Source organism: Melanotaenia boesemani, chromosome 3, assembly GCF_017639745.1.
Source record: "Melanotaenia boesemani isolate fMelBoe1 chromosome 3, fMelBoe1.pri, whole genome shotgun sequence".
Classification (NCBI taxonomy): Eukaryota; Metazoa; Chordata; class Actinopteri; order Atheriniformes; family Melanotaeniidae; genus Melanotaenia; species Melanotaenia boesemani.
In genome coordinates, this window is record NC_055684.1 from 8,809,193 (window position 1) to 8,824,697 (window position 15,505).

The 15,505-nt window shown below is 39.3% G+C and overlaps 1 protein-coding gene across 2 annotated transcripts in view; it reads right to left on the reverse strand.

Moving 5' to 3' along the window:
* Window positions 1-15,505, reverse strand: part of LOC121636449 (metabotropic glutamate receptor 7-like) — a 232,700-nt gene that overhangs the window by 95,377 nt on the left and 121,818 nt on the right. For both annotated transcript variants that reach the window (XM_041979968.1, XM_041979967.1), the window contains exon 4: window positions 14,497-14,651. In XM_041979968.1, the coding sequence (XP_041835902.1) occupies window positions 14,497-14,651 (155 nt within the window). The remainder of the gene's footprint in view (window positions 1-14,496; window positions 14,652-15,505) is intronic.

Below are 15,505 nucleotides of genomic sequence, written 5' to 3' on the forward strand. Positions count from 1 at the left end.
ACTGATCTGAGTTCAGTCTGGGAAAACTGGTCCAGGTCCAAAATTCTGTCTAAGATCCGGGTCAAAGACCAAGAATGGATTGTTCTAGTAGTCCATTCCTTTGGTTCTGTCCTTGTCCTGACCAGACAGTCTGTTCTAGTCCAGATCACATAGTCTGGTCTAGTCTGGGTCAGATAGTCCTTTGCATTCCAAATCCCTTAGTCTGGTCTGGAAAATGTATCAGAACTTTTGGTGAGCTTTTTTGTGTCTGAATCTGGACCCAGATGTTGAACTGTTTTACTGAAGAAGAAGAATTTCTGCACATGGCTGGAGATCCGGAACCAAAAAAGATCAGGAACATTAATAAATGTAAAGATTTCCAGCTGTGACTGGGATCCGGTTCTGTGACGGATCTCTGGAATGAAAAAGCTTGGTGTTGTAAATGGAATGATCTGTGTTAGTCTACAGCTGGTTCTGATCCGTATTTCGGAAGAAGACTAAAGTGACAATGACAAAACAACTTTCCGGTTCAGATGTTGGGAAGATCTTCCAGTTCTGATGATGAAAAACAACATTCTGATCCTGGTGATGGAATGATGTTCTGGTTGTTAGGATGAGAAGTTCTACCGGTTTCGATGGTGGAATGAAGTTTGGGTTCTGATGATGAAACAACATTCTGGTTTTGATGATGAGAAGATGTTCTGATGACAGTGTTTCGGTTCCTGTGACAAAATAACATTCTAGTTGTGATGATGGGAAGATGTTCTAATGACAAGATGTTCAGGTTCTGATGACAAGATGATGTTCTGGTTCTGATGTTGAGACGATGTTCCAGTTCTGATGATGGGATGATGTTCTGGTTTCAGTGATGAGTAGATGTTCCGGTTCCGATGACAAAATGATGTTCTGGTTCTGATGATGAAACAATGTTCTCATGATGAGACGATGTTCCAGTTCTGATGACTAAAGAATGTACTGGTTATGATGATGGGAAGATGTTCTAATAATAAGATGTTCCGGTTCTGATGACAAGATGATGTTCTGGTTCCGATGATGAGACAATGTTCCAGTTCTGATGATGGGATGATGTTCCTGTTCCAATGATGAAGCCATGTTTGGGTTCCGATAACGATACAAGGTTCCAATTCTCCTTCACTCGTGGATTCTAATTCTTAGTTTTGTCCCATAGATCTGTATCAGTTCCTGGTAAATGAGAATCAGACAGATCTTGGATTCTGACCTCTGATCCAGAGACTGAAGTGACGCCACAGGAAGCAGATGGTGATGGAAGCGATTCAACACAGAACAGACACCGACTGCAGATTTGGCCGAGCGTGACAACTAATCTGGATAAAGTCAGGAAACACTCGGCTGGTGTTTTCCCTCTGATTCGATTCGTTTGTCCTGTTTTGTGTTTCAGCTCAGAAATAAACCTCCTGCTATCTATCAGCAAACAGACACCTGGATGAGTGTGTGGTCCAACCCTGAGCGGGGTGTGTGAGTCATGATGCATTCAGGTGCTTCTCAGAATAACAGAGACTGTGAAACTCTGAGCTACTGAGTGCAAGAGGACATTGTTCTGGCAGATGCAGATCATGTTTTAAACATAGAGTCGGATTAAAAAGCACATCCTCGTATCTCTGGCATACACATGGGTGCCATGAACCAGCAGCTCAGTGCTTCAAACAAAAGGCTGGAGAGGAGGAGGAGGAAGAGTTGGTGTGTAGGCAGGCATCTCTCCTCGCTTCATTTCCTCTGCTACATGCAAAGCCGCCGTTACATCCGAGTAGAGCAGAAACAGAACTGGTGGAAACAACAGATCCACACAGACTAATCAATGATAAAACAAAGTTAAAAAAAAACACAAACAATAAGGAAAAAAAGCGTAGATTTTCATGTGTTAATTTCTGCCCACAGATCCAATCTCAAAGCAGCAGGATTCCCACTTTCTGGTTTTCTTCTTTCTTCTTCTTGGATCTGTTCAGACATTTTAAAAAAATGAGAAAGGAGGAAGAGAGAGCTGAGGATGGGTGAATGTGGAAAAAAGAAGGAATACCAGTGTTTGCTCCAGATGAAAATCACTGATGAAGAACAAAGATGTTCAGACTGAAGCTGGATTTTCTCTTCCACAGCTAATTTGGCTGATAGATATAGATTGTTGTTGGTTGTCATCTCCAACTTGACCACTAGCTGACCACTGTTCACACTTATCAAGTCAGCCTTGCTAGTATTGGGTTGGACCCCGATTTTTTTTACTCAGAACTTGATTTATGATGGCATAGAGATATAACAAGGTATTTGAAACATTCCTCAGATTTTGCTCCGTATTGACATGATAGCATCACACAGTTGCTGCAGATTTGTTGGCTGCATCCATGATGAGAATCTCCCATTCCACCACATCCCAAAGCTCCTCCATTGCAGGGGTCTGCAACCTTCACAGTCCATTGAGCCATTTTCCCCTCAGCCCAACTAAATAAAACTCTTTTAAAGCAGCAAATGTTATGAGACCTTTTGAAAAGACTACTTATAATTTTTATAAATATCTACTATAGGAAATTTGTTGTCATTTTTGAAGAACCACGAGTTTATTTCTATTTTTAGTCCATCGTGTCCAACCTAATGACAAGAAAAAAAAAAAAAAAAAAAAAAAAAAATATATATATATATATATATATTACTGTTACTTTTAGTGTCATTATGTTGTGGAAATTCAATACAATTATCCATCCATCCATTTTCCGTGACTATATCTATTATCTATGCAACTTCGTTCAATTAAGGGTCGGGGTCGTGGGGAAGCTGGAGCCTAACCAGCATTTAAAAGGTGAGAGGCAGGGTACACCCTGAACAGGTTGCCACTGTTCCATGAAAAGAAAAAAAAAAAAAAAAAAAAAACCTGAAATAAAGCTAAAAACCTGAATTTTTTTTAATTATATCTGTTACGACTGCTAACTCATTTTCTCCACCTGTGTCTCATTCTGCATGCAAATGCCTACTTGCTGCTGCCTGGCTGAGACTGGCTAGAGCTGTCACACCTCCAACTTCGCTCTCCTCATTGGATAATTGCTGGTCCAATCCCTGTGCCTGCTGTCACCCACCAGGAAATAAAAGACTTCTGCAAATGCTCAGTCATTGGCAATTGTTTGCACAGTGCTTAACTTCTGTCATCGTGACGGTGTGCTTTAGTAGGTGTAGTAACATTGGTGTTCTTCCAGCAGTGTTTGAACTGCTTGGCTTTGTGTTATGTTTTGGTTGCTGACTGATTGTCTTGTTTTCTCTTTTTTGTTTGGTAAAACGTAAAGCCCTTTTGGTTTCTTATTCAGTTGTATTTACAGTTAGTATAGTTGTTAAAGTTGTGTTGTGCTAGGCTAGTTTTGTAATTGTAACTGTTTATAGTGTTGTTTTTTTTTTGTTTTTTTTTTATTTATATAAACCTAGCTATTGAAGCCACTTCATTTTCTGTTTGTAGAATAGCTTAGTATGCCAGTCTTTAGTTTCACTGGATTTTCCTTCTTGTACTGGCTGGTTTAGAGTTTATACATATATGTTTTATTGCTTTCTTTGCTTTAAGCAGCTTTGCTAAACCCAACACTTGTCATTTACCACCATTTCTTTGTTCCTCATCGCTACTTGTAACAACAAATTCTGTTAGCTTCCATTTTAACACCTGTACGCAGTTCTTTGTTACAACTCGCATTCCCCAGCAGAGTCCGGTTGTAACAATATATTTGAAAACATTAATTAATTCTTTAGCATTTTCAGCAATGTATTAGGGGCATTGTGCAAGGTCCAGAGAGCCACTGTGTCTCCGGAGGTACAGGCTGCACACCCCTGCTCTGTTTGAGATGTGGTGGCTGTGGAGGCCATTGGAGTCCAGTAAACTCATTGTCATGTTCAAGCAAGCAGGTGGAGATGATCTGAGCTTTGTGACATTATCCTGCTGGAAGTAGCATCAGAAGAAGCTACACTGGGGTCATAAAGAAAGACTATATGTGAATGTTTAGGGAGTGTTGGGCAGTTGGAAACATCTTCATAGCGATGCGTTAATGTTACTGAATGGTGTCTGAAACTGATGTCGGCTCGCAGGAGTGAACTCTGAACTTAGCACTGCCCGCTAGTGGAGGAATTGACTTAACAACCTTGCAACTCAAAAGACTCATGAGGACAATTATGTATGACAATGTTTGAAATAGATGTCGCTATTTATGTATGTAAGGGAGCATAAATGGGCCTTATATAATAACCCCGACACCATACACCACCAGCAGCCAAAGCATTGATACAAAGCAGGATGGATCCATGCTTTCATGATGTTTCCACCAAAATTCTGAGCCTACCATCTGAATGTGGAGCTAAAATGGATCAGACCAGGCAACATTTTTCCATTTTCTATTGTCCAATTTTGGTGAGTCTGTGACCTGATTGGTGATCATAATATTTATTTAGTCTTACAGAAACCTGACTGCAGTAGGAGGATTGTCTTAATATTAATAAATCTATTCCACCTAATTATTAAAAATGCTCATGTTCCTAGAGCTACATGCCTAAGAGGAGGTGTGGCAGCTGTCTTCAAATCGGGGTTATTGATCAGTCCTAAACCTAAGATTAGTTATAAATCCTTTGAATACCTGACTCTGTCTATCTCACTCAAAATAGAAACCAGAGAAGCCACTTCTGCTAGCAGTAGTGTATCGTCCACCTGGACCTTACTTAGTTTCTGACTGATTTTTCAGACCTCTTATCAGACTTAGTGCTGAATACTGATAAAGTCATTGTACTGGGTGACTTTAACATTCATGTAGATGATGAAAATGACAGCTTAAATATTGCTTTTAGCTATATATAAAATTGGCTTTTCACAAAAAGTCCACAGTCCTACTCATTCTCATAATCATACTCTTAATCTGACATATGGCATTGAGAATGAACAGTTTGCTCATAACCCTGTTCTGTGTTATCATTTCTTAATAACTTTTGAGTTTACTTTACGTGACTACACAATGGCTGAGAGGGAATTTCATTAGCTGTTTGTCAGATAGTGTTGTCATGAACTGTAAGACATGAGTTTCATCAGTATTTCTAACAATATTGTTTGTTAATATGACAGAGATCATCCATCCGAGCTCTACTTCGACACAGGTTGATCCATTTGTTGACAGAACAACAGTTTTTATGCGTACATCACTAAACATCGTTGCTCCTCTAAAAAAGATTACCAGGGTTAAAAGGGTTAATTCATGCAAAACAAAATTTATGCAAAACAAAACAGTTCAAATAATCAAATCGGAATCAAAACCAAAAAAACCCCAAAGAAACCAAACAATAACACAATCTGGGCTGCATCCACCATGTGCGATCAGCTTCTAATTTACCCCTTGCGCTGGGGTGTAGGAGTAACTTGTGAGTGACCAAGGTTTATTTGTCTACCCGCCGATGAACCGGGGGAGTGGACGGCAGCAGCATATCTGTCTGCCCGGCAGCATGGGATACGGCTAGCTCCTGTGCCAATGCATCCCCTCCCACAGGGAGGGAAAGGAAAGGGAAGAGGAAAAGGGATTAATGAGTGGCAATGAAATCCAACGCTACCATAGAAAGTTTAATGGTAAATAAGAAAACCCTGCAACTGGATTACTGTAGTTCTTTATCAATGGGCTTTCCCAAATATGCCCTGAAAAGTCTCCAGCTGACCCAATATGCTGCAGTGAAGGTTCTGAAGAAAACTAGCAGGAGAGATCATATTTCTCCTCTCTTGTTTGGCTCCCTTTTAAATCTAGGATAGAATTTAAAATTATTCTCCTCACATATAAATGACCAGGCTCCATTGTATATGAAAGATCTCATAGTTCCATATATTCCCAGCAGAGCACTTTGCTCTCAGACCGCAGGTTTTATTGTGGTTCCCAGAGTCTCTAAGAGTCAAATGGGAGGTAGAGCCTTTGGCTATCAGGCCCCTTTCTTATGGAACCAGCTCTCATTCAGGGTTCAGGAGGCAGATACCTTATAGTTAAGGGTGGTTAGCCATCCCTTAGTTATGCTGCCATAGGCTTAGACTGCTGAGGGACGTTCCATGATGCACTGAGCTCTCTTTTCATCTCTCTCTTTCATGTATAAATTTATGACAGTATTGGCATCATTAACATATTTCTCCTCCTCTCTCTCAGCAGGTCTTCCTGGCTAAAAGTTGTGGTGTCTGTTTCTCTCTATTTCCTGTTCTTTCCACCTCAGCTGGTCGAGGCAGATGGCCGTCCTTCCCGAGCCAGGTTCTGCCAGAGGTTTTTCCTTCCTGTTAAAAGGGAGTTTTTCCTTTCCACTGTCTCCCCATGCACACTCAGAATGGAGGACTGAATTGATATTTAGTTTCGATCTGCTGCTTCCCTTAACTACGCTGTTATTTGTTATGAATTGGCTTGTATATATACTGATTGGATTACAATGAATTGGCTGGAATTGATTGTATATAAAGTGCTTTGAGATGATGCTGTGAATTGGTGCTATACAAATAAAGCTGAACTGAACTGAAATGAATTAAACATCCTGCCCTGCTGCATCCTGAAGTGAGGAGGGGAAGGGAGGACGAGTTATTCTGTAATGATCTCCTTCAAACAGACTTCGCTTCAGAAGCAAACTGTTAGAAAACACTGATTTTATTGATGATCTCCACTCCGAGTCCTGTCCCTGCTCAGTTGGGGCAAATTAATCTGTGGATCACTTCAAACACGCAACGTGAGCTATGAGACACTGCTGTGCTGCCCATTGATCAGCTGTCACCACACTCCTGTTTTGATTGACAGCTTTGTGGTGTTGACTTTGTGAATATTTCACCAGATGATCTCTGTGTTTATATCGTCCAGTCTCCTCCTGCACATGAACAATACTGGCGTCTTTGATATTATAGACGTCGTTCTTTCAGCATTTTGTCCTTGTAAGTCCCGCAAAGATAAAACAGGAAATCAATGGAGCGTGTCACGTGATGAAAATGAACCAATGATATTGTCCTATATTTAGATCAGCCAATGAGAATCACGCCTAGCATAAAGCCCTCCCTTTGACTATCAGGTTTAATAGCTAATACAGTAGATATCTGTAGCTGTGTACAATTGAGGGTCTGCACACCGCTTAATGTTTGTTCATGAAATGAATTTCAAACCAACACAAACTACACCTCTAAAACAAAAACAAAAACAAAACAAACAAAACAACCTAAAAAACATGGCTTGGCTAAAACCCTTTGAACAGGACTGTTTTGTTGAGCTTCTGGTGCATGTTGTTTCTCTGTAAGCAAAGTGTTGTCATCTTGTCAATGTGGTGCAGCCTTAGCTTAAAAACAGGGACACAACTAATGTCACCAGGTGGTGGTGACTGTCTACGCCGTACTGTGTGCAGCCGGCATCCTCTGACCCGATACTCTTCCGTACCATGTACAGGACCTCCAGCAGTCTGATGGGCTGTGGTTGTCTGGAACTTGCTGATGCCTGGAGAATGAGCCGCTCTGCTGCTCTGATGAGCCTTACTGTACCTTCTGATGGAAAACACAACTGTGTTGCACGTTGAAGTAATTTTTCAAAGACAAAAGCTGCAATTTCAACATGTTCAAGTATCCAGAATTATAGCCACGTTAATAACTTTTGTGAGAAACCAAACCGTTTGTAAATCTGTCAAGATTTCAGCAAAACAAGAGTATTTATGTTTGTGCGCTCAATCACCTTCCCTCAGATACCACAGATCCCACGATAGAGCAAGCCTGTGGCAAAATGGTGATAACGTTCGAAACTCCACCATGAAGCATCTACCCTTTATTATAGTTCTCTGTGGCTAATACAGCAGAGAAAGACTTTTCAAAAGATACCAAACTTGACGGGGTGCAGACAACCACTGTGGTGCTGCGCTTCATGTAAAAAGGCAAACTTTAGGTGAATTTTGAACAAATTTGGGTCAGCATGCAGACGTTTTATGAAATAAATACCTAAAATGTTCATTTTTGACACTTATTTTACATTAGTCTTAAAAGCAAAAAAGATCTGAAAATTGATAAAGTAATACAAAAACAGGGCTTTTGCCTGCTGTCTCGCCTTAAACTCCAAAAGCATCTCCAACCAGTTCAGTAAAATAAACACAGACTCAAGGATGCATCCTTGGTAGGATGGATCCTTCCACTCAGAACAGTCCCAAAAGGAGGGCACATGGGCCACAGAAGCGATCCTACCATCAATTTATCTCCTCTTTTGTCTTTGCCCTTCATCTTCTCTTCCTTTTGTTTCATACCTTCAATTTTTCCTTCATATTCTCTCCCCCCAGCCAGCAGTTACTCTTCCTGTGTTTGGACAGGCATCGATATACAATATGTTGTGAGGCCTGAAAACAATCAATCAAAGAAGCTGACCTCCTCAGATCAGCATTGAAGCCACAATCTACACGGAAGATTTGAAATGAGCCCTTGATTTATTTATAATCAGATTCAGTCTCTCTGTTTTCCACCATGTGTGAAGCTGAAGACACAAACCAGGAGAACGTGACCAGAAAACTAAGGTCCATATCTTTTTCCTCTCATAAATCTCACAGATGTTACAGGACGAAGATGACTCCATGATTGTCTCCAGCTGAGCAGAAGGTGGTGTTGTAATAAGATGTCAGAGCAACTTTAAAAAGTTTAGGCCAAATATCAGGAATCGGGAAATGTCCATAAATCATTTATCACACAGATGGTATAGCAGCTGTTTCCATGGTTACAGCTCCTCCTGATCTAACGTTTTCAAACTTTAAGATAAAGATTCATGTGAAAAAAATGAATCTAAACTTCTAAATATGAAAAATGAAGTTTCAGATTTCAGTGTTCCTGCTTCCATTAAAAATTCAATATTTAATAAACATGAAATTCTTTAAATTTAGAGACATCGTATGACACAACGCAGCTGTGGATCTGACAGCGTGCTTGTTGGAGTTGACGTCCGTCACTGAACAAGCTGTGATAAGACTTGTCTTGATCTGAACGCTGTCATCAGCACAGTTCTGTTTCCTCTGATCAGGAGTTTGTCCCTTGTCATGTTGGCAGGATGTTGGTGAGAAGGAAGCAAAACAACTGGGGAAGTAACTTCAGTTTTCCCTCCACTTTGCTATGAATGTACAGCTGCTAGGGCAGTGTTTCTCAGTCCAGGTCCTCAGGATCCCCTGCCCTGCATGTTTTAAATTTGTTCCCATTCCAATACACCTGATTCAGAACTCCCTCGTCAAGTCATTTGCACGCCTGTTAATAAGCCTTTCATTTTGTTTAGGTGTGTTAAACCAGGGTTACCTCTAAAACATGAGTGGAGGTGGGTCCTGAGGATGCTCCAGGGCATGCCTGCAGCCAGATGCAGTAGACAGGCTTGTCTTCCTTTCCAAAAAAGGGAAGTTTAAACAAAAGAAAAGACACGCACAAAAAAGAGCATTTTTGAACAAGAATAATTTTTGCCATTTATAATAATAATAATAATAAAAAATCTTAAAATCAGAAACTGGAGATTTTATTTTTAGGCTGTTTTGCCCAGCCCTATAATCTTTATTATCATTGTTTAGGGTCCAACAACACTTTGGATGTCCAGTGATTAAATACCAATAAGATATTAAAAACACACATTCAGGTCAGAGTGTTGTTGACCTGTTAATGCTGTGGTCCCAAAAACAGCCTGAACAAAGTCAGTGATATTACAAAGACCAGCAGTTCACAGACAACAGTTGCAGCATGTTACACTTTAATTCCACTTTTGGAGGTCAGTGAATGTAACAGTATGACTCAGGAGGAAAAACCTGATCTAACTGGTCTGTAACCTCTTCTAGAGGGCAGCAAAATGTGTTCATGATGGTTTTAATCCTGCTGAGGGAGCAGAGACCTGTAGATGACGTCCAGGGAGGTCAGAGAGCAGCTTTGTTCAGTGTTTATGATGGTCTGCAGTGTTGATCATGAGCCCATCAGCCTCATGATCAACAAGTCCATCAATATTCTCTACAGAAGAAGCAGCAGGTTGTTTTATTGAACACTCCCAGGCCTGCGAGGGAATTCTGCAGGGAGGTGGATGCCCAGGAACTCAGCAGTCCCTGTTAATGGAAGGGTGAGCGGGGTCGAATTGGTTCTTCTGGAAGTATAGAATGAGTTTTATTTGTTTATTTATTTTTTAAAATAAACATTTCCTCCCTGTCAACTCCTCCAGAAATGAAGCCCATCATAAACTCTGATGAGGGTGGAGGTGAAGGACTGAGCCCCCACCTTTGGATCACTGTGACAGTTCTGTAATCTGAAGCTTGCAGACCTGTCCTATCAAAGGAGAGGATCGGTCCTGACAGCAGAATCCAGAATTTCCCATCTCAGATAAAGCTCAACACACACCTGAATCCATCCAGGGAATGGTTAATTTCATACGTCAGTCGGTAATATCCTGAAACATTTTGACAAGCTGTTTCTTACCAGCTTTACAACAAATAATTTATATCCAAATGTGCTGCAGGTCGAACCTCTTCCCACCCCCACCAGCTCACTGCAGAAGCTCAGAAGGGACAAACCAAACTCTGGCTCAGAAACAGGAATTACACTTTAGCAGTGTCTGTATTACGTGTTCTGATGTCTTGAGTGTGTGTTAAAGTTAATATATGTGTAGAAGGTTAAAAATAAATAAGAAAATTTGCACATATTTGGGTCATTTTTTGCATATATTCATATTCAGCTTTGATAAGAGATCATGGTGTTACGTGCATGGTTAGTTTAAGTACTGGGGGAAAGCTGGGACGTCTGGGTTTTAATCAGATTCAGGCACTATTTTCTGTTGGTTTCTTCTTTCAAAGTACAAAAACTGTTTTCCACGAGTGACCAGCTCATCGTCTTTACCTGTAAATATGTTAAAATCTCCATGGAAGCTTTTTGAGTCTGAAAATAATCCCATATACAATATTGAAGGTAAAATATGTGTGTAAATATTGAGGTTTCTGCAGTTTGTGGTGTATAAAGTTGTTTTATGTGTTCAAATTGCTTGATATTTGCAAGAACCCAAAGTTACTTACAAATTCTTTTACAGTCTAATTTGTAACTGTTATGAGACCAATTTATCTTCATATTAAACAGTTTGTTGGTATCAAAGGTTCAGTCTTGACATGGCTCCTGTCAAACCAGACAGAGAGGAGTTTCCTGTTCCTCAGTGTTGGAGAGCCTCAGGGCTCCATTTTGGGTCCCGAGTGATTGGACCAGATTAATGTTTCTCTCTAACAAGTAGCTTTGGCTAATATCACAATTTGGGCATGTCCTTATATATTCAAGTCTCTATTATAGTACCTTTTAATTGCACACACTGGTGATCCTGTTGGGATCGCCGGCACTCCCAACATTTGGAGCAGCTTTAAGACCATTGGTCTTAAAGAGATAAGACTGGCTGCAACCATCTTAAACTTAGCATAACCTAAATGTTCCTCTCATCTTCCAACTGGACAATTCTCTCTGATTCCAGGAAACCCAAACATAGATATTCCACCATCTTTATGTATGTCCTAATTTTCCATTTTCTCTACTGTGCAACACTCTGGCTTTATTCCCTTACTGGATTAATTTAAAGTTACTCAGTCAAGATGACCTGACATTTCAATATTGAAGTGAAGGGGAACAAATTTCCTTTTATTCTCCTCTGCTCTTATTAAAGGTGAAACTGTGCACTTCTGTGACACTGTTCCAGACTTTATCTGATAAGCACCCTGGTTCTGGTAAACACTCTTGCTAAATGCCATATACAGTCACAGCATACAAACATCTACAAACACATAAATACAAAAACACTAGCCATTAGCATCAGTGCTAGCATGATTATTAAGTTATATTGGTTTTTCTCTCTAAGGTTTGTGTCATGAATTTAGCTAAATTTGAAATGTGACAGCCCCTGTGTTTTATCAGAGTATTAACTTGTCCCTGCTTATAGGTGTACAAACGATAGTCTTGTTTATGATAAAATCAAGTTGGCTGTATTGAAGGCCCACGAGTTATCGTGAGTGCAGAAAATTTCAGACATGGTAGAAAAACTAATACTTCAACAAAGAATTAAAAGGGAAGTGTTTCTGTTAAAATACCCATGCAGCTGATACACAAAAATAACTAAAATTAAGTGCGTCCTTGTCAATAAGTTCAATTCAGTCTATTAAAGTACACTTACAGTTTCTAACAATCGTTCATAGGTGTTTTAATAAGCCTAATAATTTCAATAAAGGCTGAGAATTTATCCATCCCATTTCCCCATTCTCATTCTTTCTATTTCTCAGTGAAAGGGATCACCATCTGGACTAAGAAGGAATCTGGGGCTGATGTTCTGAGAATAATCTGCCAACTCTTTTTCTGAATAAACCAATAAAAATCCACTTATGAAAAGCTGTTCTTTTTTCTTTTTTTTTTTTTTTTAAACATATTTAACAATATAGCATATTTGTCCAACTTTGATTATTTTTTCCCAATGTTAATACACTAGAGGTGAGGCTATGTACCTTACCTCTTTTAAGTGGCCCAGCCCGGTGTATATTTTTCTGTATGTGGCCCTGTATGTTTGCAGACCCCTGATGTAGGTGCAGTCGATCAGATTTAAAGTCTGTCCCTTAAGAAAAGAGAACTGCAGAGACATCTGCATTTGTTACACCTTCTGGACTTTATTCAAAAGGTGTAGGACATTCATCATATTAAAGTAGCAGAAAATCCGATGGCTGATGCCTCGTCCCCTTCGCCTCTACCATGAAGTGAAGCTGTTTGAGTGTTTTTTCCTTAGGCTTTCCCTTCCCTTCTTTCAAGGCACATTTCATGTACAAAACAATTCAAAGTGCTTTACATAAAACAGCAGGGTGCAGAAAGCAATACAAGTACATAAAAAAGATTAAAAGAAATGCAATTAATGAAATAAAAACAGAAGGAAGATGCTAAAATGAAATGGATAAAATTCAAGAATGAAGTTCCAGTGTGGGGAAAGACATTAATAAAACATGATTCCAGCTTAAAAGAACCAGATGTAGATTTTGACTTCTAAATAAAAACTATTAAAATGCAGCAGAGAATAGGTGGGTCTTTAACCTGGATTTAAATAAACCAGGTTAAAGACAGCTGATCTGAGGCTTTCTGGGAGTTTGTTCCAGACATGTGGAGCATAGAAGTTGAATGCAGCTTCTCCATGTCTGGTTCTGACTCTGTGAACTGATAAGAAACTAGATCTAGATGACCTGGATCCAGTTTCTTCTACTGTTTGGTGTCTTCCATACAGCCTATCTGGTTGCTTAAATATTGCTTGTCAGGTGCTGGAGTTCCAGGGGTGGGGTGTTGGCTGGCACCCCTGCAGCATTGAATTAGTTTGATTCTGTTTTTTCTTTGTTAATGGCCTGTGTGGAGGTGGTGCCTGTTTTTTGCTGGGGGGTCCATTTTTATGGGGGAGGCTCTGTCGACCGCTGGGTTTTGTCAGATTATTAACCCGTCTCTGCTTATTGGTGTGCCAAATGGACGACTCCTTTTTGTAATTCAAATATTTCCATGGTAACAGCAACCTTTTTGTAACCTCATTATTGAGTGCCTTCATTCTATCAGTCTTCACCTCTTCATATGCACTGACAATGAAAATTGATTTCACACCTGCACAGGTCTGTACTGCATCATAGTTGCTAATGTATTTGTATATTGTGTGGAGTTTATTGTTGTAGTGTCTTCTGATTGTTTTTTATGAATAATTTTATTAAAATGTATTTATTAAATATTCTTAAGTCTCCTTGGACACATATCAGTAATCACTGTAGGTCCTACCACTCACCAACAAATACTTTGAAAGGTTACAAAGATCCCTGTGGAGACCGACTGCTTTTAATTCAAGGGGATTTTCAGTAGATCTATACTCAATCCCGGACTAGCGTTGGTAACATGTTGAGGGATGTTTCTGTGCTGTCTACATGGAGCAATGATGTAGCTGCAGATTAGCTACAGCATCAAAGACAAGTGCAGAAAATGGTGAGTATCTGCATCCTGCCTGGGCTCCTAACAGTGTTCCACACATCGGCTGTTCCCCTGGGACCTGTCCTGGGACCACTTCTGCTTTATCATTGTGAATGTATCCTGTTTATACAGACGCAGATGTCCAGATCTCCACTTAATCAGGCAGCGAATTTTTACAGTTTAACCCAAAGGTGATACTTTATGTTAAAGTGGTGGGGACATAAAAGGAAAAATGATCAACAACGCAAGTAAGACATCATCAGGAACAACACTAAAAAGTAAAATGAAACTATTAAATCTGACCAGTTATTTCAGCTGGAGCCAGAGCATTGACAGAAACACGTATGAGGATGAATGAGCCCAAAAGAGAAAAGGAAACTGTAGCAGATCCTTCCACCATGTATAAAACATGCTGGTGGTGTCATGGTGTGACCCTGCTGGATCAGGATGGTTTGCCATCTTTATGAAGAATATTTCTGAACTTCACTTAGGAACCTTCTGTTCAAATAAAGGTTAAACAAATGAGAAAGAATTAAAACTGATGAGCTCACCGCTGATGGTAGCCCTCTTTGGCAGGATGGTGATGGCTCCAACGGCAGCATCCTCCAGCTGGTTGATGGGGCTGTTCTTGGCCCCCCAGCTGTCGGAGCCGATCCACAGGAAGTGACCGATCTGATCTGCTCGCTTGGTAGCATTCAGGATCCCCCTGCATTGGAACACAACCCATCACTGAGTCACACCTTTTTTTTCTGAAAACATCACTTCATCTACAAGAACATCAGCGGAAGTCTGGACATCCTGCAGGCTGGAGACATGATTTCATTTATGATGATCCCTGTTGGACTGAAATTAACGGTCGGATTGTTTTATCCTCTGAGATTTAAGACCTTCAAACACATAAAAACAAACATATTCACACACTTTTTGTGAGAATGAAGAGATAAAAATCAATACTTTCATTCTGAGGAAAAGATTTTTTAATTGCCTGGTGATTTTTTTCATAAAAAGTTCATTTGATTGAATTAAAATAGTTTTTTTTATGGTTTACTAAAATAAAATAAAATTAATTAAAATTAATTTTACAAATTGAATCAATGTGTTTGTATTAATTTATGTATTTAGTATTTAATTAATGTACTAATGAATTATTTATTCACAGATGTTTTTTCTATTTACTTATTTTCTTATACACTCACTCATTTATTTATTTACTTCATAGGGATTTACCTATTCATCTCTAAGTAATATTTATTCATTTACTCACTTATTCATTTATATTCACAGGATGAATTATATATTTTTCTGTTTTTCTTTGTTTTGCAAGTTACCTTTGATTTCTTATTTCATTGTGTTTTTGTTTATTTATTTACTTATGAAATTATGTTTACTTTTTTTGAAGATAAAAACAAGAAAAATAAATCAATCAATCTTTAAAATAATTAAATAAATAAAAAAACAAGCAGGGTCATCCTCATTTTAAAATTTTTTGGTTAGAGGGTTGAGCAATTTTTTTTTTTTAATCTTTCCCCTGCAACTTGAACCCTAAACAAACCAACACAA